This window comes from Salvia hispanica, chromosome 4 (assembly GCF_023119035.1).
Source record: "Salvia hispanica cultivar TCC Black 2014 chromosome 4, UniMelb_Shisp_WGS_1.0, whole genome shotgun sequence".
NCBI classification, from domain to species: domain Eukaryota; kingdom Viridiplantae; phylum Streptophyta; class Magnoliopsida; order Lamiales; family Lamiaceae; genus Salvia; species Salvia hispanica.
The window spans coordinates 12,722,933-12,748,652 of NC_062968.1; the positions used below are offsets into that span (position 1 = coordinate 12,722,933).

At 41.3% G+C, this 25,720-nt stretch overlaps 2 protein-coding genes across 2 annotated transcripts; one reads left to right on the top strand and one right to left on the bottom strand.

Annotated features, from left to right (window-relative positions):
- The first annotated feature begins 1,803 nt into the window (after positions 1–1,803).
- Positions 1,804–3,314, top strand: LOC125224016 (protein ROH1-like). The gene has a single exon (XM_048127355.1). It carries the CDS (start codon positions 2,046–2,048, stop codon positions 3,180–3,182), a length of 1,137 nt encoding a protein of 378 aa, XP_047983312.1. The 5' UTR covers positions 1,804–2,045; the 3' UTR covers positions 3,183–3,314.
- A 9,589-nt stretch (positions 3,315–12,903) lies between these two features.
- On the bottom strand, positions 12,904–14,316 carry LOC125220386. Its single transcript, XM_048122555.1, has one exon. The coding sequence runs from the start codon at positions 14,314–14,316 to the stop codon at positions 12,904–12,906; it is 1,413 nt and encodes a 470-aa protein (XP_047978512.1).
- Positions 14,317–25,720: the final 11,404 nt, after the last annotated feature.

The window sequence follows — 25,720 nt, forward strand, 5'->3', positions numbered from 1 at the left end:
TACGGAGGCCCGGCCGACATGTTCGACGAGTACCTCCACATTGGCGAGTCTTCAACCGTCGAGTGTCTGCTGAAATTTTGCGTGGGCGTTAGATCGATATTCGGGGATCAGTATCTTCGGCGTCCGAGCCCCAAAGACTGCCAACGGCTGATAAATATGCACCGGTCGGTGCACGGGTTCCCTGGGCTGTTGGGTAGCATAGGTTGTATGCATTGGGAGTGGAGGAACTGCCCCGTCGCCTGGAAGGGGATACACACTTCCGACTTCAAAGCCAAGCATCCCACGATGATCCTTGAAGCTGTAGCTGACTACCGGCTGTGGATATGACATGCTTATTTTGGAGTCGCCGGGTCGAACAACGACCTCAACGTCCTCCAGTCGTCGCACCTATTCAACGATCAGTGCAATGGCGTTGGTCCCGCCACCAGTTTCGTCGCCAACGGCAACTAGCACAATATGAGATACTATTTGGCGGATGGGATATACCCAAACTGGCTCGTCTTTGTGAAGACGATCAGGCATGCGATCGGACCAAAGAAGTCATACTTTGCGAGCCGTCAGGAGGGAGCGCGCAAGGATGTTGAGCGCGCATTTGGTGTGCTCCAGAGTCGATGGGGGATGGTGAAGGGTCCGGCACGGCAGTGGTATATTCCCAACATCGGCGACATCATGTACGCATGTATCATTTTGCACAACATGATTGTCGAAAGTGAAGGGGACGAACTGACTCAGTGGACCAACGAAGATGATACGGGTGCCGGTCCAAGCCACGGCGTGGCCAGCGCGAATGTGAACATGGGGGTACCTCATGGAGAGGTTGAGTGGTTGCGCGCATTTGCCGACATGCGGCAAAGAGATGCCCATATTCGACTTCAGGAGGATATCATCGAAGAGGTTTGGACGCGGAGGGGTGGACATTGATGTGGTTGCTTTTTTATTTATCTACTATATAATTTTTTTTTCTTTTATGATGTATGTTCTTTTTTTTAATGAAATATTTGCATTTCCCCGTTCGTATTTGTGTCGAATTTTAATTCCGTAAATTTAAATTTTAATTGTGAATTTAATTTTATTGCGGGAAGTTCTAGTGAAATGGGAAGTCCTAGTGATGACGTGACAAAAAGTTTTTGTGAGAAGTCCTAGTAGAAGTCATAGTGGGAGGGGCGCCACCGGAAACGCTCTAAAGTAAGAGATAGAATAATGTATATGAAGCTCTCTTTTATTTTACTTTATCTCTATTTTAACTATTTATTTCTCCGAACAACAACGTTAAAAAGAAATCAAAATTATGACAGGGGGAGTATATTATAAGCTGGTTTTTATATCTTAAAATATCATTAATGTTATCTTTGAATTATTTATCGCTAAAACCATTTGCATTTTGGCGAAGTTTTTCCGTAAATCGTCGGAGCAATTAGCATAAATTCATAGTATTGAGGAAAATGCAAATAAATAGATTTTACCAGCATAGTAATTATATTCCGATAAATTAAGGATATCATAAATCCAAAGTTTTTATTTTGTAGGGACTTAAAATGCAAATAATATTCACGAAAGACGTGTCCAATTCGCGTTTTCCAGAGTCATATGCCATCCATTTTGGCCTCCTTCGAAAATAGTTGCCTTTTCCCATTTTCGGCCCTAATATTCCACTTTTTTCTTAAACATTAATTACATTATTAACAGTTCACACTAAACAGATTAGTGTAATTACTTGAATTTAAAGTCACTGTTACACTGTGAAGAAGACTACCTTTCCCAACAAAAATTATTACGCGGTACAAATTCCCCCAATAAAACCATGTCATTTCTCTCTAGGGTTTCAAACATCCTCACTTTCTCTCTCATCCTCCATCGCCTTCACTCCACTCCCTCTTCCTCTCCAAATTGGAATTGGGTAATCTGCGAAGAAGATTTTCCATTCTGTGTGGAATTCGTGATCGGAATTAGGTTTCTCATTTCCAAAATCGAGGATTCAATTTCTGGGTTTTAGGGTTTGATTATCCCCAATTTGCCGATTTCATGCGAGCTGAGAGAGATCGCAAATGCCGATTACCGAATTTCACGACGCGTCGCCATCGTCTCAGAGCTCCAATTCCGGCTCCATCTTCTCGATCCTAAGCCGCCGCCGCGACCAGGTCCACTCAACGGAGCACGGCGTTTCCGAGACGGAGGCGGAGGTCTTCCAGCGTCACGTGGCCGACCGGTTCCACGACCTAGCGGCGGCGGACTCCGGCAGCCTCCTCTCAATCCCGTGGCTGCGCAGCCTCCTCGACGCGTTCCTGTGCTGCCAGGAGGAGTTCAAGGCGATCGTGTTCAATAACGCGGCCAGCCTCAGCCGGCCGCCGATCGACCGCCACGTCGCCGACTACTTCGAGCGGAGCGTCAAAGCCCTCGACGTCTGCAACGCCATCCGCGACGGAATCGAGCAGATCAGGCAGTGGAAGAAGCAGCTAGAAATCGTGCTCTGCGCATTGGACAAGCAGAGGAGCATCGGCGAAGGCCAATTCCGCCGCGCCAAAAAAGCCCTAATCGATTTAGCCATCGGAATGCTCGACGACAAGCAATCCAACACCACATTCGCGCAGAGAAACCGCTCCTTTGGCCGCCAACAGAAGAGCATAGGCCATTTCAGGTCCCTCTCCTGGAGCGTCTCCCGATCATGGTCAGCCGCGAAACAGCTGCAGGCAATCGGGAACAATCTCCTCCCACCACGGCCGAACGAGGCAAACGGGCTTACCCTAGCCGTGTTCACGATGAATTACGTGCTCCTGTTCGTAATGTGGGCGCTGGTGGCCGCGATCCCCTGCCAGGATCGGGGCCTGCAGGCCCACTTCAATGTGCCGAAGCAGTTCCTGTGGGCCGGGTCGATCCTGTCGCTGCACGATAGGATCGTGGAGGAGTCGAAGAGGAGGGATAGGAGGAATGTGTGCGGTTTGCTGAGGGAGATTGAGGAGATTGAGAAATGCTCCCGGCATTTGAATGAATTGGTGGATTCCGCTGAGTTCCCGTTGTGTGATGAGAGGGAGAGAGAGGTGAGGCAGAGGGTTGAGCAAGTGAGGAATGTTTGTGAGGGTTTGAAGATGGAGCTTGATCCATTGGAATGCCAAGTTAGAGAAGTGTTTCATCGAATTGTTCGGAGCAGAACTCAAGGTCTTGATTCGGTTGGCCGTGGTAATTGAAATGTGAAGTTGTCTTGTGCTACTCCATTTGTTACATAACCATTGTTTTTATGTAAAGAAATTAGCAAAAAGGAAAAAAAGATTGGACTTTGCTCGTGTCCATCATCTATATAGTGAATATTTTTGACTAAATTGTCTTTCTTGGATGATTTATGTTTGATTTACACTTTTAATTAAGGCTTGTTCTTGGTTTTGTAAAAAATGTATCGGTTTCTTTTAACGATGCAATTAGATAAAAAGCCTTTTCAACCCAACACGTTTTCTTGCCAAAAATATTTTGATTAACGAAATCTTCAAAACTAGTATGTTTTGAAGTCGTTGATAATAATTAAAGAAAACTATACTAACCTTCAATGGTTGATAATTCATCGTGTTTGTTTGGGATATCGTTGACATTCTCTGCAGAATTTGACTTTGATTTTGACTGTTTTTTTGGTGTTCGGATTCAGAGACGTACATTCCGGGTGCCTGCACTCTTCCTGATGCCCTCTTCGATTCTGGACTATGATGTACCTCTCGGTAGCCTCATGAAACCCAGCTAGAGTGACCTTCAATTCTGTTCTTTCTCAGTCGCCTTTTCAGACACAAGTCCGACTTATTTGTCACGAGCACTACGGACGTCGCCTTTGGCCCCTAATATTACGTCTCTCTCAAAAAAGTTGTTGGGGGTATTCTATGTGTTACAAAATTTATCACCTCCAATGTAAGAAAAACATAACACAAAAGGGACAAGAGTTACTTGTAACTTGATTCAAAATTGTTTCAACCTATTTCACTAGACCCATTCCTACAATTTAGTTAATTTAAGGGTGTCTCCGGTGGCGCCCCTCCCACTCGCCCCTCCACTAGCCCTTCCCACAAAAACTGCATGCCACGTCAGCACTAGCCCTTCCCATTCCACTGCCACATCACTAGCCCTTCCCACTGCACTAGCCCTTCCCACTAGCCCTTCCCACAATTAAATTAATTCACAATTAAAATTAAAATTCACGGAATTAAAATTCGACACGAATACGAACGGGAAATACGAAAATTACATTAAAAAAAAATTACATAATTAAAAAAAATTACATAATTTAAAAAAAAAAAACATAGTTTAAAAATAAAATTACATAATACCCTCGGCTCTCACTCCTCCTCCTCGTCCTCGTCCCCGTCGCCCGTGCCGCTGCCGCCTCCGACGTCCCCGCCCCCGATCTCGACGCCATAATCATCAATGGGTGGCATCCTTAAATCGCGCCGACATTGGTCGACCACCTCCTTGCACAGCCTTTTCAAGACTGGATCCTGCGCGTTATACCACTTCATAGTGCTCTGCATCAGGGTCTTCGTTTGCTGCGCGCGGGCGAGGACGTCGTCCTCTGGGCCTCCTGGGGCCTCCGATTCGACCTCGTAGGACCCGCTGCCGCTGCCGCTTCCCCTCGCCATCCGCTGCGCAGCCTGTTGCCCCATCGGGCGCCGACGACGGCGAGAGTCTGTTCGTGGTAGCGGGGCCTCTTCCTCGGCTTCGGGGAGCTCGTGCGAACCAGCACTGCTGCTGTACTCACCGGAAGAGTTGATCTTCGTCCGCTTCCAGCCTGATTCGACACCAAGCGCAAACTTTTGCGAATCCTTGACCACGAGAAAGGCCTCCCACTGGTCAAACTCTCTGATGTTCAAGTCTCGGTTGGGGTACTGGGCCAAGGTTTGTCTCTTCACATCATCCTCAGACATGCCGCTGGTTACCATGCGCATGTTGTTTTGGTAGAGGGCGGCAAAACGACTGAGCTTAGGCCTCAACCGAAGCCACTGTTTCCGGCATTGCTCGGGTATGCGAGGCTTCGCCCCAGGCGGTTTGACGTTGCGGTAGGCGGCACTAATGCGATGCCACATTCGGTCAACATACTGGTTCGCCCCGACATAGGGATCCTCTACAACACCGATCCATGCCTTCGCAAGCGCGGCATTTTCCCACACGGACCAGATCGTCCTCCTCTCAGTCTCATCCTCACCCTCCTCCTCCTCTGCCCCCGTGTGCGATGAAGAGCTCGGGACTTTGCCCTTGCCCTTGCCCCTACCCCCGCCTCTGGCCTTGCCCTTGCCTTTGCTCCTGCCCCTTGCAGCAGGCTCCGCCTCATCGGGAGTCTCACGGATCGGCGATAGCCCCAGATCCTCAAAAGAGAAAGTCTCGATGCCGGCGTACTGAGTCTCCGGAACAGTACTAGGGGAATCATCGGCCAACAAATCTATATATGGCCGATACACAGATTCCCTAGGCGTCCTCGGGCTCCGCCTCTCCATCGACCCACCCACCGACATATTTGGCGGCGTACCGCCCATCCCCACTGCCCCGGGCATCATCCCTCCCACCCCCGCCATATTTGGCGGCATACCGCCCATCCCCGCTGCCCCTGGCATCGTCCCACCCATCCCCGACATATTTGCCGGCATACCCGCTGCCCCTGGCATCATCTGACCCATCTGACTCATCCAAGTGTACATAGTGTAGAACATTTGGGGAGTCATCGCCGGCATACCGCCCATCCCCGCCATTTGGGGATTCATCCCCGCAAAATTTCCCTCCGATCCGATGGGAATCGAGGGTGTGTTTCCTCCGCTCGTGGTGGGGGAGTTTCTATTGTACTCCATTGTAGTAGAAATGAAATTTGTAGATTTAGAGAGAGAAACTTGTCAACACAAGTGGTGTGAATGAAATGAAGTTGGGGGAGCCCTATTTATAGAGTTTTTTTTTTTTTTTTAAAAAAAAAATTAAAAATGTCGGACGTCCGACCTTCGCCACAGTGGCGGACGTCCGGTCGGACGTCGACGCGAGGGGCGAGCCCATAGCAGGGGCACTCGGGACGGGCGTGGGCGGATGTCCCGCTCACTACGGCGGACGTCCGGTCGCCCGTCGCCGACGGGCGAACGAGAAGGGCGACGGTGGAGACACCCTTTAAGACCACTACCGTATTCAAAAGTTGTGTGCTACATCATACAGACACCAAAGATAAGAAATAAACAGCAAGAAACAGGAAGTTCATCATGTTCAAAACAATTCCTCTACAAGTTAGAAGTAATCCAAAAAATTAGCCATCCATGGCTTCATAATTTTTTTTAAAATACAAATACCGCAGTGGATGAATATTCTACTCGGTAAGATAAAGACCGCCTTCAATCCTCTCTTGTGTAGACCATAGGGTTTTCCATCTGGTGGAGTAGAAGATGTCAGAGTAAAAGAAGAGAGAAAAGATGGAAGAAAAGTTGGAATGAAAGTTGTGAATTATGAACACTTGTATTATAGGTGATGAGAAGGCTAAGATCTTGGAGTCTGATGTGAATCAAATGGAGGCGGAAGAGACGTCGTTGAAGGCAATCATGTGGATGTCGGCTGGGGATGTGGAAAGGTGGAGGTGGTTGGGGATGTGGAAGAGGCGGACGGCGCCGTCGGAGAAACCTGCCGCGAGATGGTGGTCGGAGAGGGCGAGGCGGCGACAGTTGCTTCCGTTAGTTGAAATACTCCATTATTTAGGATTCATATGCTTTAGTATTTTATTTTATTTTAATAATATTATTTTTTATTTTTAGAATAATAAAAAAATATAATTAAAATGCTTAATTTGGTCAAAATCGCGTTTAAAGACGTTGACCGTTACAATTTAACGGAACCGTTAGTTTTGGACCGATTGTGATCCGAGTTGAAATGTTTGAGATGCAAAAATTAAAAACATAATGTTCAGGACCAAAAATCGTAAATGGTCGTATGTTTAGGACCAATTTTGGCCTTTACTCATTTTAATTTTGGCAGATGACTTGACTCCAGAAATTTATGGTAAAGACTAAAAGAACTAAATCGGCATATACTAGACTTGTTATAGTTTCCGACTATTAGCCATTACTAGCATTTGATTTTGCACTATCATCGTATGTTTGTAGTATTTCGTAACATTAACCCTATTATTTATTTGAATGATTGCATCAAAATATCATATCATAGAATATTTGTCTAGACACGGTGCATTCAGGCCCATCACTACCATGATCAGAGATGCAACAGGAATGACCTCGGTAGTGATGGATTTGATAGCTCAGATGGCGCAATAGGCGAGCCTCAGCCCCCGGGCGGCTTTTAGCAAGACGACACGCTTAAACACAAAGCCGGCAAAGCAATGGTGGCATCCACTCATCCCGGACTATACAAGATGTTCTAACGTGCTAACAACACTGCCATCATTTCGTCTCGTGATCCTTCTCATCACCATCAGTGCGCCGAAGACATCATTTATCTACACGGTGGCCATATTGCTTGATTGTGGCGTTAGGAGCTGTTTCACTAGGTTATGGAACTGCAGTGATCATCACAAATCCAGTCCAAATACAACCTGTTCGTCAAGTTATTGCTACTGTAGGTGCTGGGTTCGCGGGCGTCTTACTGTTAGCAATTGCCATGGATATTTTAAAGAATTCGTACACCAAGTGGAAGATACAAAATGTGCAGCGTGAAGATCGTTCATTCACTGATCGAGTCTTTCACGTTTTCTGTCGGCTTCAACATTAATTCTAAGAAGACCATGTTTAAGAAAGACTAAGGAAGACCAATTCTACCATGTCCTGCTTTAGATTAAAAGTCTCAATTAGTTTCTATGTTGCACATTCCCAAACGCAGAAGTATTATCTTCTTACTTAAGTACGTAGTTGGAAGCGTTTGTGACATTTTATCAGACAAAAAGATAAAGAGAGATAAATAATCTATTAGTACTAATTGTCTGGTAAATGTCACAAACGCTTATAACTACTTAAATAAGATGATAATACTTTTAGGGAACGTGCAACAAAGAAACTAATTGAGCCTTTTAATCTCTAAAATGACGTAGCAGCGCTGGTCTTCCTAAGTCTTTCTTAAACATGGTCTTTGATGCACTATTTATTAGCACTAAAAATACCTGCAAGCATACAGGGTAGATCTAGTACAGCTAAAGGTCAGTACCGGGATATCGAACACTAGGAATAAGATTGCAACTGACTACCATATACTAAGCGTCATATACTATTTAGAGACACAGAGGTTTTGGTTTGATTTATTAAACTAGACAGAAATAAATAAACAAATATACTCTCATCATCCACCATTGACATTGAAAGAATCATTTTGACTCCGGCCGACTTTTAAGAAATTGTTTGACTTTATGAAAAATGTAAAGAAAGAAAGTAAGTGGAATGTATGACTGTTTTTTTTATAGTATAAGTTTTATAATAGATTGTGAATGTAAAAAGTTAATGGAATGTGAGATCCATATACCAAAAATGAAAAAAAATAAATAATGATTTTCTAAGTTATGGACAATTCAAAATGACAAAATGATTATTTAAATGGTGCACAAGAGTATTATTCAAGAGCTTATGGGCTCTGATAGGGTTTTACTTGCCTCTCGGCCAAAATAGAGCAAACGAACAAAAGTGTAAATGGAAACGAAGAATCCTATTTGAGGTGCTAGTGCTAGGGTTTCTCATTGCGTCTGGAATCTCCAGCACCGGGTAATACGAAGTGGAAGGTGGAAGCAATGCAGTCAATAATATGGATGCCGTATTGAAGTACAAATTCTAGAAATAAATATAGAAACTTAAATTGATAAAGAAACGAACCAAGAAAGGAACGATTTCCTAACCCTCACTTGCTGGAACAAACTAATTGATCCCTTTTGATAACTCTCCCTCCTGATTGTCCATCCATATATAGATGAATATATCAAAGAGTTTATATTTCAATCCAAATCTAAACAAATCAAATCATTATGTAATCAAATTCTACTCCGACGAATATTATATCTAATAAAATAACAAAATAAAGATGATGATGATTTCTGAATAAACTCTGTCCTTGTTTATTTACAGTTCTATGTGCTTATCTCGAAGGGGATCTTGCACGCTACCGTGCTTCAGTCGTTCTAGGCAGCCTGGTGCCATTGCTGACATTGCTCGTCTGGGATGCTATCGCACTAGGCCTCTCCAACGGGGCAGACAACGTATCTGATCCCATTGAATTGCTTCTAAGGGTTAGCTAATCGTTTCATCTTCCTCTGCTTGCTCACCATTTTTACGAAAATTATCTTATCCCCGAAACAGCCCACTGCAATGCACCGACTTAAACTTAACGTTCCGAATTCATCCAGAAGGCTTTAGAGACTGAACTTAACATTTATAAATGCCTCAGTGAGTCTAGAATTCAATGCAAAAAGATTCACTCAAAAACTCCTAGTGGTTTGTGAGATATACATATTTTCTCACGGTCTATCAAAACTTGATAGTTTCAAACAATTTGATACTTCCTCCGTCCAATGTTACTTGCAATGTTCTATTTCGGCTCGTCACAAACTACTTACACTATTTCTAGTTGAAGTTAGAATTAATGTATTTAATTAATATATTAGATTAAGTTAAGAGCTCGTTTATTAAGTGATGTCTCGTTACACTTCAAATTCTAATTTAATTACACTAAAAAATCAATCCCAAATTTACGGCCTAAAATGAAAAGTGCAAGTAATATGACCTCCTTAAATCCTCAAAAAAAGTTGAAGCCGAGCATGACGTGGCAGCGCCTGTCTTCCTAAGTCTTTCTTAAACATGGTCTTCTTAGAATTAAAGTTGAAGCCGATAAAATGCGAAAGACTCGATAGTGAATGAACAATCTTCACGCTGCACATTCTGTTCCTTCCACTTGGTGTACGGATTCCTTAAATATCCATGGCAATTGCTAACAGTAAGACGCCCGCGAACCAGCACCTACAGTAGAAATAACTTGACGAACAGGTTGTATTTGGACAGAATTTGTGATGATCATTCTAGTTCCATAACCTAGTGAAACAGCTCCTAATGCCACAATTGTTGCAAGCAATATGGCCACCGTGTAGATAAATGATGTCTTCGGCGCACTGATGGTGATGAGAAGGATCACCAGGAGAGGCGAAATGATGGCAGTGTTGTTAGCACGATAGAACAACTTGTATAGTCCGGGATGAGTGGATGCCACCACTGCTTTGCCGGCTATGTGTTTAAGCGTGTCGTCTTGCTAAAAGCCGCCCGAGGGCTTAGGCTCGCATGTTGCGCCATCTGAGCTATCAAACCCATCACTACCGAGGTCATTCATGTTGCATCTCTGATCATGGCAGTGATGGACCTGAACATGTCTAGACAAATATTCTATGATCTGAGATTTTGATGCATAATTTAAGTAAATAATAGAATTGATGTTACGAAATGCAAACATAGTTCAAAATCAAATGCTAGTAACCAACTTAATTTTAATGTTTAATTAATAGTCAGAAACTGCAACAAGAATAGGCCAATTTAGTTCTTTAGTCTTACTATCATTTTTGTGAGTTGACAATTTCTAGAGTAAAGTATTCTGTCAAAATTAAAATTTGTGGCATGTCAAATAAAAACTAAAGCAAATAAAACCCAAAGTTAGAATCCTTGTAGTCTTGATCTTCTCTTGATTCCATCTTCAAAACCCTTGAACTTTGATGATCAAAGACGAACTCTTAAATATTATGCTCTGGAATTATTCAGCAAAAAGACGATCCTTGTTGGTGAGGTTTGAGGGGATATTTATAGCCTCAAATTCGTGTACCATAAATATGGCAAATATTCAACACAGTATGGTAAATCTTTGGGAGAAAGTAGGTCAAATCTGTGAGCCGCGTTTTCTCAGCGGGCTGTTGCACCTTGACCAGCGGTCACTGTGGGATGTTCCGTAGCTTCTACCTCTTGATCAGCGGTCGCTGGAAATTATCCCGTAGCTACTGTAACTTCTGGAGCGGTCGATGCGCACACCCCAGCGGTTGTTGGGCGTGTTCTTCTTTGCAGCACAACTTTTCCGGAGCGGACTACTATCTGCTCAGCAGTCGTTTGCGGCCAGCGATCGCTGGTTGTGTTGTAGCGGACCGCTGGACATCGTGAAAGCTCCAGATTTCCAACTTCGACTTTTAGCTATCTTTTTAGGCTCTAATTTGCACATTTATCACAAAACACGTCAAATTTCCAAAATAGATAAAATATGCAATTCATGGACATGTAACGCAACTTTGACACTCAAAACATACAAAATAATGGCCTTAAAACAGTGCAAACTCCAAGCGTATCAGTTACCGGTCAAACCGTTTGAACGCCATGTTGAAGGAACGAGAGTTTGACTTATTCTGCCCCACACATTTGAAAATGGACCGGAATTAGTCCATTTTGGACGGCACCGTGTAAAACTAACGGTCAACAATTATTTAGCCAACTTTGACCAAATTAAGCATTTAAATTATATTTTTATAAATATTTAAAAAATAATTAAAACAGGCTTTATTTTACTAATTGATGCTTCGTATAATCATCCTCTGAAAAACGGACCAATCTGAATCCAATTTTCCGCGATTGCTGCTCCGATCTTGCTCAATCTTTGAGCTCTAAATCGGGTTGAAGAAGGGTAAACTGTAAGCGGGGTCAGGGAGTTGTTGGGGAGAGGAAGTTGACTTCAATAAGTTTTTGGGTTGGTTGGAGGCGAAGCGGTAGGTCCTCGGAAATGGAACAGCGCAGGGAAGGCACCGGTGGGGGAGGATGAGTAGGAAACAAAGAAGGAGAAGAGATGAATACATTTTTGTTTTTTTTTTGTTGCTGAGAAATTGAAAATTGAGGAAAGTACCCCCTCCGTCCCAAGGAAGATGACCCCTTCCTTGGGCGGCACGAGAATTTATGCAACTTTATTTTGTATATGGAGTGGAGAAGTAAAGTGAGAGAAAGAGAATAGAGTAGGGAGAAAGGTGTTTCTATTTTTAGTAATGAGTCATCTTGGTTGGGATAGACCAAAAAGAAAAGTGACCTATCTTCAATGGGACGGCGGGAGTAGTACTCCCTCTGTCCCACAAAAGATGTCACACTTGTGGGACAACACGAGATTTTAGGAGGTTTTGTTTTGTGTGTTAAATGGAGAGAGAAAATATAATTTTTATATTCATGTGATAGAGAAATTTTTCCAAAAAGGGAAATGTGACATCTTTTTTGGGACAAATTAAAAAGGAAAGTGTGACATCTTTTGTGGGACGGAGGGAGTAGTTATTAATTATTACTCCCTCCATTTTTGAAAATTTATCACCCATTTCCATTTTCGTCCATCTTAAAAATTTGACACCTTTCACTTTTACCATTCTTGGTAGTGGTCCCTACATTCCACTAACCCATTCACACTCACATTTTATTATAAAACTAATATATAAAAGTAGGACCCACGACACCAACTTTTTCAACTTACTTTCTATTACATTTCTTAAAATCTGTGCCGTGTCAAGTGGTGACGATTTATTAGGGACGGAGGGAGTATTATTTTTGAAATAATTAAAAAATTCTAATTTCAATGCTTAATTCGGTAAAAAATCGACTAAACCGCCGTTGACTATCGGTTGTGGGCGTCGTCCACTTTAAGGTAACACGGTCAGTTCTAAACAACGAAAAAAATAAAAATAAAAATAAAAATAAAAACAAAAATAAAGCAGTAAAATACCTCATAAGGCTCACTATCCTCCATATCACCCCCCCAAACTTATTCAAGGCTATGCAAAGAATAAGTTTGAAAAGTTGGTGGAGAAGGGAGACTTATATGATAGGCAAACTAAAGCAAAAATAATCTAAAAGTTACCTACTAGGGGTTACCTCCCATATAGTGCCTTTGGTTATCGTCGTTGGCTCGACGTCTTCAATAAGCTCATCATTTCACTTTCCCATTAATGGGGATGTTGGCTTCTTCTTCGTGTTCAAGCTGATACATTCTTGCCAACCTATTCTTCCACCAAGTCTTCTTCACCAAGTTATCATTTGATTTGAGCTCTAACTTCGTTGTGATCGATATTCCTGATTCTTCTTCCTTCGTCTTCTTGGGCTCTCTCTGTCTTCCTTTGCAATGAGTTGATCCACCACATGGGCCAAAGAGACACTGTGGTAAGGAAATATTCTCGATCTTGGGCTTTACCCTTTGACCCTTTTGAACCTGTACAACGTTCACAACTTTGCACTCTTTCTTCATAGAAAGCTCTTCCACCTTAGGACTCCCCATGGCCTTGTAGATGGACAATATATGGTGTTTGGTGCCCATGCGAAGGGTAAGCTCTCCCCTTGAAACATCAATCAATGCTTTCCACGTAGCTAAGAATGGTCGACCAAGGATAAGCGGCACATTCCTATCTTCTTCCATGTCAAGCACGACAAAATCAACGGGAAATATAAAGTCATTTACCCGCACTAACACATCTTCTATGATCCCTTCAGGATAGGTGACGAATCTATCGGCCATTTGGAGCGTGATTCTTGTCGGCTTGAGAGTGCCGATTTTCATCTTCCTAAAGAAGGATAGGGGCATCAAGTTGATGCTCGCCCCCAAATCAAACAGAGCCTTCGTGTGTTTGTCATCACCAATGACACATGATATGTTGAAGCTTCCAGGGTCCTTAAGCTTTGCCGGCAATTTCTTCTGAATTATGGCACTGCAATTCTCCGACATGCTCACTATTTCGTAGTCCACCCACTTTTTCTTCTTGGGGATCACGTCTTTTAGGAACTTTGCATACATAGGCATTTGTTGCAGAGCCTCTACTAGTGGGATATTCACATTCACCTTCCTGAAGATGTCCAACAATTTTTCAAATTTCTCATCCACAACCTTCTTCTTGATTCGGCTAGGGAACGGTATCTTAGGAATATATGGCTCCAATCGAGGTGGTTCAGGTTGTTTCGTCTCTTCCTCAACAACATTATCCTCTGCAGTCTCTTCACCAACCTCTTTTTCCACTTCATTGGGTTGAATGGTCGCACGGATGGCTTTGCACTCTTTGTGTTTGACGGGATCGGTGCTTGTATTGCCAGGAAATTGCCCCGGGTTGGATAGAGTTCCCACAACTTGGTAAATCTGACTGAGTTGAGTATCGATGCTCTTCATGTGTATGTTCAAACTTTCCACATTTGCTTCTACCTTGTCCAGCCTCTGATTAGATTGTGTCATGCAATCTCCCGCTTGCTTCATGAAAGCCATCAACACCTCTCCAAGCTCTTCCTTCTTCGGCTCCTTGACTTGGCCATTAGACACCTGGAATCCTGGTGGTGGCTTGATAAGGCTAATTTCATGCATCGGCTATATGGTGAAAAGCGCTACATTTTGCTGGGTCTAACACGGTTTCTAAGCCAGGTGTGTGACAAAAATCGCTAGATCAAGGAGATGCTGAAGGAAGCAGTTTAGCGACGGAATGAAGTAGAAATGAGCAGAGTCTAAGTGAAAAAAAAAAAGAAGGCTTGAAGGAGGGAGTCAGTAGCTGAGGGCAACAAAGTCTATCTATACCTCGCTGGGCCCCACTCCAACGCCTATAAATAGAAGAGCATGCAACACACAAATTATCATTTTTTTTCGCTCACTCTTAGCTCACACACAACACACACTTGGGAATGAGAGATATGGGGTAGTTTCGGTTCCGAGGGGGTTTGTTCTTCAGAATTTCAGTCGTAACACCGTCCGCGTGAGGGCGAAGATACAATCTCTTTAAATTTCAGTTTGTTTTGCACTTTTACGGTCGAACTTCACTTTTGGGAGTCGATTCGGTTGTTGATGTTACTGATTATCTATTCACTTCTGTTAGTTTGCTTTTATCTGTGATTTTTCAAGTTGATTTACGTAGATCCCGCTGTTGAGAGTTTATTTTAACAAGTTATATGTCGATCTCTGTTTTTGCTGCTATGGTGCTTGATCTAGGAATTTGGTGATAGATCTGTGGTTTGTTGATTGATTGGTGGTTGTTGTTAAAATCTGAAGTTATGAAATGTTTCTTTTGGCTGGAGTTTGTGTCGGACGCTTGGATCCGGAGTGGATTTAGTGTCCGAGGTTGGATCTGAACAGGGGAGGGCGAGTTGTGCATGGATTTTGAGTTTTCCGCTTGCTTTCTGTTTTACCTCGTCTAGCATCCTTAGATCTGTTAGTTTTTCTTATTGTTCTTCATCAAAATGATTTAAATTCAGTTTGCTCTGTTCCGATTTCGCTCTTGCTGTTTTTCTTCTAAGTTTTTACGCAATTTGGTTGAAGAAGATGATGTCGCTGTTAGTTAGTACCCGAGTTAGTTGTTTTTCCAGCTTTTCGTCCGTACTCTGCTTTTTCAGTTATGGTCCCCACAGTCAGTTTGTTACCCAGATCTAGGTAATTAGAGTAGTTTCTTACATCCAGTGATTGTTCGATTTAATTTTTGTGCATGCTTTGCTGTTTCGCCTAGGTCTAGCTGTTAGCGTATCAGTTTGAATTCCCAAGTTAAGTTTATTCTCCTCAACCCGAAAAATGCGTGGCAACAGCCAACCCTAAAAACAAGTCCAAATCCTTGAACATGATTATTACGCATCCATCTCTGTGGGATCGATCCCTACTTCCCTATACTAGGTTTAGTAAAGTGGTTGAGGGTTTTTTTTGAAAGAGTGCTCTGTGTGTTCGACGACCAGGATTTTCCGACGACCAACGAGTTCCTAGACCGCATGATCTAGTGGATTTGCTGGACCAAGGAAACCTGTTATATTCTTTCTGTGCACACAGCGGGTTAACACTAACACGTGTAGTTCTCTCCTTTTCATGGCTGCAGAGCGTTGTTGGCATTCCCGTAAGACAAGTTGGGATGCACCTTGTAATTACCACCCCCTTGGTTGGGGTGGTAGTTGTTGAAGTTTCCATTATTGCCACCTTGGTGAATGTAGTTCACATCTTCAACCCCTTGTCGACTTTTGAGCCCGGATGGCTCTGTTCCCATAAAACCAAGCTTGCTAGTTAAGAAGTCCAGCTGCTTGGTCATCATGTCCATCCTATCATAATCAGATGCAGATGCCACCCTGTAGGATTTGCTTCTCTCATTCTTCCACCCATCATCGTTGGAGGCCACCCTCTCAATCACCTCTAATGCATCGTCTTCTCCCAACTTAAGGAGTGATCCCCCTGCACTCATATTCAACTAGCGTATTGCCTCCGGAGTGGCTCCCCTGTGGAAAGTTACGATCTGTTGCCCCGGGCTTAACCCGTGGTTGGGACATCTCTTCATCAGGTATTTGAATCTCTTCCATGCCTCGTGAATATTCTCATGAGGATGCATTGCATAAGAGATGACTTCAGCTTGGCGCTTGAGTGCCTCGCTCGGTGGGTAGTATTTGTCCAAGAAGAGCTCAACCATTGCATCCCAAGTTTCGACCGAGTTGGGATCCATGCTATCGTACCACTCCCTAGCATCATCCTTCAAAGAAAAAGGGAACAATCTGAGGCGAATCTGATTGTCGGAGACCCCATTAGCCTTCACCGTGTTGCTGATTTGTATGAACTTGGTCAAGTGTTTGTTGGCATCTTCCGAACCTGTTCCACCAAATGCATGTGCTTCTGCCCTGTTTATCAATCCCGGCTTTAACTCAAAGCTGTTGGCCGCAATCCCGACATTATTGATTGGTGGATTAGCAACTTGTCTATTTGTATACAGATTCTGCACGGGCTGAACTGGTGGTCTCGCGTTCCGCTCATCTAACTGCCTCTGCATGTTGGCCATCTGCTCACGGAGTTGATGAATAACAGGATCCTCGTTGTTGTTTTCATTGTTGTGGTTCTCATTGTTGTTCTCCTCCCCGTTCTCCATTAAGATTGGAGAATTAAGCTCGTACTGTATAGGTGACGAAGGTGGAGAAAGAGTAGGTACTGGAGTTCTCTGAACGGGGGAGGGTGGACGCCTATGACCCGGTGAAGATACGCGGATCCTCTGGTTCAACCTCCTCTGAGCATTCCTCCTCCTATTGGATGCTTCGATCTCGAGATCAATGGGTTCTAAAGGTAGACCTTGAGAACGAGTGCGCATACAAACTGAGAAAAGAAACACCAAGATTAGAGAACTCAAAAATAAAAATAAAAATAAAGCAAATAAAATCTAGACTAGTAATCTCAATTATTATCACGATATTAAGCTCTAACGCACAAAATTTTCCCCGGCAACGGTGCCAAAAACTTGACTCGACTTGTTTTAACACAAGTGATACCCGCAAGTGTACGGGGCTAGTGTAGCAATTAGCAAGCAAGAGTATCGTATCCCACAGAGACTAATTTGTATCAATTTAACTACCACGAACAAATATTGACTACTATCTAGAGAATCGGGAAAGGTTTGGTTTTGTTCTAACACTACGGAAAGCATATAATGAACGAACAGATAAATAAAAACAAGTAAACACAGAGTGAAAAGATATATGGAGAAAATTGTAGAACTCAATGATCCGATGTACAACTCCAAGCTCTTATCCAATCAAATTGTCTTACCTTTTGGTGTCTCTAGAATTACTAAGTCGACCACAATTATAGATTAAATCCCCTCCCGTGGTGAGAAACCTGTAGATTAGGTGCTAGGATTGAAGTCCCCTTCTAATCCTAAAACCCCTAACTCCCAAAAGCTCGATTAGGTCAAAGACCTCACTCAAAACCTCAACTCTCCCGAGTTTTATTGCATTAAGGTGTAAATTATTCTTATTTCCAGATTAATTATTTCATCTCCCGATTAATCTAATTAATCCTACACAATCAAATGGTGATCAAGCAATTGAAAGGAATAAACCCAAGAATAATCAAATAACTACAAGAGCAAGGCAAAAACAAAATTAATTGGATAAAAACTATGAAATTAGTGCATCTTCACCAAGAATTCTACAAAAAGGTGTTTAGCTACCCATGTTCTTCACAAAAACCATGTTTAAAACACAAGATTCAATGAAATACATGGAGAAAAGATTAAGATACTCCTGTGAGAATGAATCTATGGAATTGCAACTTCAATCTTCCGATTGGAAGTCTTCAATCTTCAATTCTATCTCTCAAAGGTGTTCTTGGGGGTGTGTGTGAGTGTTGGAGGCGGTAGATGTTGAATCCCTGTGAACCCTAGGCGTTTTTCCTTTAATCTTCCATAAAAAATCGCGTTTTTGCCAAAAGAATACGCCAAAATAGCATACCCGGCCGGGTGGAATTATAAAGAGCAAAATTCACCCGGCCGGGTGGTCATTTTCGACCCCTTTCTGGCCATTTCCCGCAGAATTACAGTACCCGGCCGGGTGAATTTATAGTGTAATAATTCACCCGGCCGGGTATACATTTCTGGATAGCGCAGTGTTCTTGTAACGGCCATAACTTCTTCTACCGAACTCCGATTGAGGTGTGCAAGATACCCACGCGAAGCTCTTTCGAAGACGAAGAGATTGATATGCATTATGGGCTGATTGGACTTCAAAATCTCCAGTAAATATTGTCTAAAAGCAAGGCTGCTGCACATCCACATATTTTGTACCTTTTTCTACACATTCTTAACAAAATGGTCAACATACCAATATAATAGAGAAGTATATATAAACATGTCCAATAATAGACAAAATATGATCAAATTCATACATAACCACCCTCTAAAACCATGTAAAATCCAAGTATATCAGTGTGGTATAGCACTGAGCGGATCTAACAACAAGGCATGTCTTTATACTATCTACTGAAAGACGAGTCTTGATAAATACTCCCCCCGTCCCTGAAAATTTGTCACTTATTTCCTTTTTCGTCCGTCCCTAAAAATATGTCATCTTTCACTCTTACTATTTTTGGTAGTAGACTCCACATTCCACTAAGTCATTCTAACTTACATTTTATTTTAAAACTAGTATATAAAAATAGGACCCACATGCCAATGAATTTTTCAACCCACTTTCTGTTATATTTCTTAAAACTCATGCCTGGGCAAATGGTGCCAAATTTTAAGGGACGGGGGGAGTAATTTTTTCTTAAACAATACTCCCTCCGTCCCGGCCTAAGCAAGACGTTTCTATTTTCTAAGAAGGGACTCCTATTCACAGAGGGACTAAAATGGAAAACCGGAACTCTTTATTCGCAGACGAAGGGAGTATAATTTATTGAATCTACAATTTTTCTGCAGTGCTCCAACATTTTCTCATACTTCATTTTTTTTAGGATAACCCTTGAGAGTTCATATATTTAGAGAGAGAAATCAAATACTCCCCCCACCCTATAATAAAAGTCATATTTGGTGTGAGCACGGGTTTTAAGAAATATAAGAATAGTGGGTTAAAAAAGTTAGTGGAATATGTGGTCCATTTTTATATATTGGTTTTATAATCTTATGTGAGTGGAGTAAGTTAGTGGAATGTGAGACCGACTTACCATTTATGGTATAAGTAAAATGTGATTCTTATTGTGAAATGGACTAAAATGATAAAATGTGACTCTTATTATGGAACGGAAGGAAGGAGTACTACATCTTTCATTCACTGTTAATAGTTTTAATTATTTTAATACGAATGATATGAATTTAAATATAAAATTGTTAAACAATAAAATAGAAAAACATAGCTATAATATTATTGTTAGAAAATGAAATTTATTTTATAAGAAACATTTAAATATAAAAGTATATTCCCTCCGTCCCAGCTCAAGTGATTGAATTCTTTTTGATCATTGAAGATGATAATAAATAGTTAAAGTGAAGAGAAAGTAAACTAAGAGAGAGAATAATATAGAAAAAAGTCGTATCTACATTATTCTTTTACTTATTTTACTTTTTCTCCACCTTAATTATTTATTATCATTTTTTTAAACACGTGCTGAAAAATAGTCAAGAGACAAATGAGAGTATTAATTTCGATAGGGAGCAACTAAAATAGAGAAATAAAATTATTAAAGAGTACTGTTTTAGTTATATTGTTTAAAAAAAGCGGGGTTCTCACAATTTCATATCAACCATGTACTATCGTTTTCATATTTATGACATCAAATTAAGTGGGACTCTATATATCCTAGAATATTGACTTGAAAATTTCAAAATTTGACATAAACGCGTATTAAGAGTCATGATTACTCGGAGGATATACTCATTCTCCATCAAAATCTGACCCATTTTAGTTTTATCTGGTTTCTAATAATTTATCGTTGTTTGATCTGACACAAGTTTTAAAAAATTTAATAAACAATGGGTTAAAAAAGTTAGTAGAATATGAGTTCTATTTTTATATATTAGTTTTATAATAAAATGTGAGTGAAAATAAATATGAAATATGAGATCCACTACCAAAAATAGTAAAAATGAAGGGTGACAAATTTTTATAGACGAACCAAAATGAAAATAAGTGACAAATTTTCAGAGACGAAGAGATTGTTTTGGACGTTAGTATAAGTATTTACTCCCTCCACCCCACTCAGGATGTCCATATTTTTTAGTGGCACGAGATTTTAGAAGGAGCTGTTATGTGAAGTAAGTAGAGAGAAAAAATAGTTAAATATTTTCATAAGGAGAGAAAAGAGAGGGATTCCAAATATAAAAAATGAGCATCTTGAATGAGACAAACTAAAAAAGAAAAATGAACATTAAATGAGATTGATGAAATATTTTGTTTTCATTTAGTAAGTGGGCCTCATATTCAACTAATCATTACACTCACATTTATTATAAAATAAAATAAAATAAATAAAAAGATAATAAAATAAAACAAATTTAGTAATTATGTATATATATATTTTTTTTCTTAAAAAGAAATGATTTACAGCGCTGAAGTAGGAGTACTACTTATTACTTAGAAACTGAGTCACAATTCTTGGTATTCTCAACTCCCAACAAACGATGATTGCCTCAAATCAAAGTGTGGCTGTTTTGTTATTTCTGATCTCTCTAAGATTAAGCAACGCCATATTCTGCCCACTCATTGAACAACACTCCCTTCTAAGCTTGAAGAACTCTGTAATCGATCCCTACCATCATCTCTCTTCATGGAATGTCGACGTCAATTGCTGCAAATGGAAGGGCGTGACCTGCAACAACTCAACCGGCCATGCTCATCGCCTCCGCATCTCCGGTTTCGGCTTAAGAGGCCAAATAAATCCATCTCTTGCCAATCTCCAACACTTGACTCATCTCGACTTGAGTCTCAACACCTTCCATCAAACAATCCCTTCCTTCATCGCCTCACTCACCAATCTCGAGCACTTGAACCTCTCCTTCGCCGGTTTCCACGGAATGACGGAAACATCCCCTATACCATCGGAAACCTCACACATCTGCGCAGTTTGGACGTGGCCGGGTTTCCAAACATGGTATGGGGAGATCACCTGAACCACTACCACAACATACATCTCACGGGCTATCTGGAGATGGAGTATGTCGCGCCTGCGACCTCTCCGAACGTAATCCATGTCGACAATATCCAGTGGCTCTGGCGGCTTTCGAGATTGGAGGCTCTCAACATGAACTATGTGAACCTCAGTGATCGGGCTCGATACATGCATGGTTTTATTGGGTTTATTGTACTAACATGGCTAATAATGTGCAAAAAGAGTGGTAAATTTGAGTGTGCAGAAGTCGAAAAACGAAGAAATAGAGAGTGCAGGGTCAGCCGGATCAACTCAAGAAACGAGTGAAAACAACATGAAGAAGTGTCGAGTTGATCCACTGAAGTTGCTGAACTGATCCAGTGGTATCATGCCTCTGCAATGATGAGTCACAGGAGAGAGAGAAAGAGCAAAGACCCTTCTAGAAGAGGCAGAAATGTCAAAGGAAAAATGGGCTTAACCTAGGGATTTGAGACCAACATACGCTCTACAAATACAGAGAGATTGCAAGAATTCCAGATCGCTCATCACTCATCAACTTCACTCACTCAAGTTTTAGCTTAGTTATGGAGTAATTTAGTAGCTGCAGAGGAGTCACCATTCCACTTTCAAGCTTTCAAGCTCTCAACTCTTCTTCCTCACCAAGGGAGACTAGGCTAGATCCATTGGCAACAAATCTGCTAAGAGCATGGGGAAGGGGAAGGCGGCGACCTCACAAAACCCGGTCTCGCCTTCAGCAGTAGCGCATGCCTATGGGAACTTGGTCAGGGTCGCCATGCAGAGGATGTTGTTAGACACGCACAATTCCCTTAGGGAGTGTCAGGACCCGAGACAAGCCTTATACCTCAAGAAGATGATCGATGATCTCCAACGCCAGTTGGAGGTGGACTAGACTATGTCTCTCGCCTTATCTATAGTGCACTTGTTTTCATTTCGACTCTTCCTATCGTTGTAAAAAAAAAAAATTTAACTAAGCAAAGGTAGGGTTTTCCTTTAATTTTTGGTGTTTTTTATTTATTTTGCTAATTTACAGCTTACATAAATATTAGAAAATAAATACAAAATAATAGTTAAAAATATAGGGCGGGTTGTATTTTACGAACTCAAATCCCATATCGGTTGTGAGAACAACAGGTTTGGGGTATACAGACTAAATAGGCTCTCTCACCTAGCAGGCTAGTCTTATGGGCTGAGTTCTCCTGTTTGGTCTGTATCAATTGGTGCTTTCATTGAGAGCCCAAGCGGCTCGAAGTGGTGGCCAGGCAATGAACTCGTTGTGACCAACGAGTACGTTTGGGACCGACTGGGAGTGGTGACCCAGGGAGTAGTGGCCGGGCAAAGAATCCGCCGTGACTAATGAGAACTCAGAGTGGTGGCCTGACAACAAACCAGGCGTGACCAACTAGGACGTTGGCCGTTGGTCGAATGTTATGGACTCAATTCCCACATCGGTTGTGAAAACAACTGGTTTAGGGTATATAGAGTAAATGGGATCTCTCACCTAACATGCTAGTCTTTTGGGTTAAGTTCTTCTGTTTGGTCTGTATCATTGTAGGGCGCCCCACTGCAGGTGAATGGGTAGGAGGATACAATGCTGACGCGGTGGATAGTGGCGAAGCCATATTGTGGGCAGGGGGCCTGGTCCCCCCATCAATTTTTTGATTCCCTATATATCATACTCCCTTTGTCCTATAAAAATATGTGCACTTTCATTTTCATCCGTCACTTAAAAATATGTGCATTCCATTTTTAGAAAATTATGTCAATTTAATACTATAGGTCCCGCTATCTAGTAACACCACTTTAACTACCATTCTCCTCATCTCTCTTACTTTAACATATCATTCTCATTCTCTCTCTTATTTTACCAATTTTGTCTTAGTTCCCGTGCCATATCCATTTCCTATATTTTTATAGGGCAGAAGGAGTATATGCAAAAAGAAATACATATGTCACATTTATGGCCCAGATGGTTGGAGACAGCGTCTCGTGACCCATAATGGCGCAAATTAGAAACCCTCTGGCGACATATTTCTTCCCTTTACTCTATTTATGCTTCTCTTCCTACTTTTTCTTCACTTTTCTTCTACTTATGCAATACAATGTGTATATTCTAATAATCTATTATACTTTTGTTCTCTTTCACTGCAAAAAACTTGTTAATTAGTGACGGATATTCCGTCACTAATTAGCAATATTTAGACACTTAACATGATTAGTGGCAGAATGGGTATTGGCAGGTGCGTTATTTAAAAACTTGTCACTATAAAACTTTAGTGACGAATACATAAATGGTAAGTTAGTATTAGTGACGGAATAATCTGTCACTAAATAGTGACTGATCTTTTCAGTCATTTTATTTGTAACTAATTCTTGAGCTAGCTGTCGCCGTCACTATTCCATTCGTACTTGACGTTTTTTTGGTAGTGTTTTACACCATTAATTATGTTAATTTTAAATTATTTTCACTTCATAATTAAAAGATGTTTTCATCTATTTTATATTTACACAAAAATTGAAAATATTAAATATTACTCCCTCTGTTTCATAGTAATAGAGCCATTTTGCCATTTTGGTACGTTCCAGAGTGTAACAGCCCGGATTTCTAGGGTATAATAAATACGGCGACTGCTACCTAGGCGAACTTAAATGCAACAATAACATAGGCTAGGGTTTCATTTATAGAGATTTGACCAAGTGTTTAATGAACTATCAACGCAATAAGTCAACGGCTAAATCACGAAAATCAAGATTTAATAGATAACATAGGCTAAGCTCAAAAGTCAAGGGTTTACTGTAACACCAACAAAACGTAATATTTCCCAATATTCCAAATCAAAGAAATAAGTTCAAAACAACCAAAGATAATAAGTTTCCAAAAATTCAGCGGAAGCATTCCAAGAGAAAGCGAAGCCATGTATGAAGACACGACTACACTCAAAGTTCCAAAACGTTTAAATAGTTATGCCACCCTTACCATAGTGAACTCGAGGTTTAACATTTAATTTAAAAGATAGCATCGAGTATCACAAAATATTTCATGGACTGGCCAGTCAAACAATACCTCCCATTTTCTCATCAATCAACGATATCATGGTGCGACGAAGTGTGGCCACACTTTCGCCCACGAGACCGGCCGACTAGTAAGGACGGCTCCCGATCTCCAGTGTACACTAGCCTGATAGGGTTTGCGGCCCTACTCAGACCCGAATTCGTTTATATAGCCCTATAGCCTAATGGAGCGCACTCGCAAACTAGGCATCAGGCACACACAATATCCAAAAATAATCATAGGCATGGCATAACAGTTCAATCCACCCTTATTGCTCCACTTTCATAAATTTGCAACATAATAGAGAGTTTAAGAATAAAGCCCACCTCGATTTCCTTCGATTTCAAGTACGTACTTCTTCTTGTTATCACACCGAGAACGCGAGCTATTACCTTTAGTTTATGTATATCCAAGTAAGTCTCAATCATGGATCAAAATCATGCATGTTCTCACGTTTCCCTTCTTCCCTTCGATTATTTTCAATTTCATCGTCCAAAATCAAAGTACGATTATCATATCGTTTTTATTCGCACAACAACTCTAGATTTATCATCAAATCGTGTCATGCATGAGTGTTTCCCACACACAACACACGCACACACACACAACACATGTGCATGCATACCGAGGCGTGCACACACACGGTCGCACACACATACACGGTCACACACGCACACACACACACATATGCATCCCAAATTCATCGATTGTTTTCCCCTTCACTCAATCTAAATGCATGTGGACTCAAGAACACCGATTGATCGGTAGAAGAAGAAAAGATCAAAATAAAAATACCTTTTCAATAGAACAAACGGTAGGAACAAGTAGGATCTTGATTCTTCAACAAATTCTCGAATTTCAGCTTCAATTCTCCACACAAGATGAAGAAATAATGGAGAAAGTAGAAGAAAAATTTGAGAGAGAGAGTGGGAGAGAGATCGGCGAGAGAGAGGGGGCAATTTTTGTGATGCTAGGGTTTTGACTCTCCCTCTTATATTTATAGAGTGTAAGATATAATCCAATAATTAAATAAATTAAGATTTGGAGGAAATTTGGTGGGTGATTGGCGTTATTTCTAGTGAGAAATAAGAGGGAATTCGAATTTCATGCTATTTAATTAGCATATAATTTTATTTGGATATTTTACGGAGCAGAATAAAATATCACGGAGCAAGAATAAAAATAATAATTCTCCCCAATTAAATAGGAATAGGCGTGATTTTCAATTCATACTCCAAGGAATTAATTAAAATCTTAATTTAAATAGGATATGACAAGATCTTCTTATATGTGGCAAGATATGCTAGAATATTTGAATTTATTTATGGAAGAGAATAA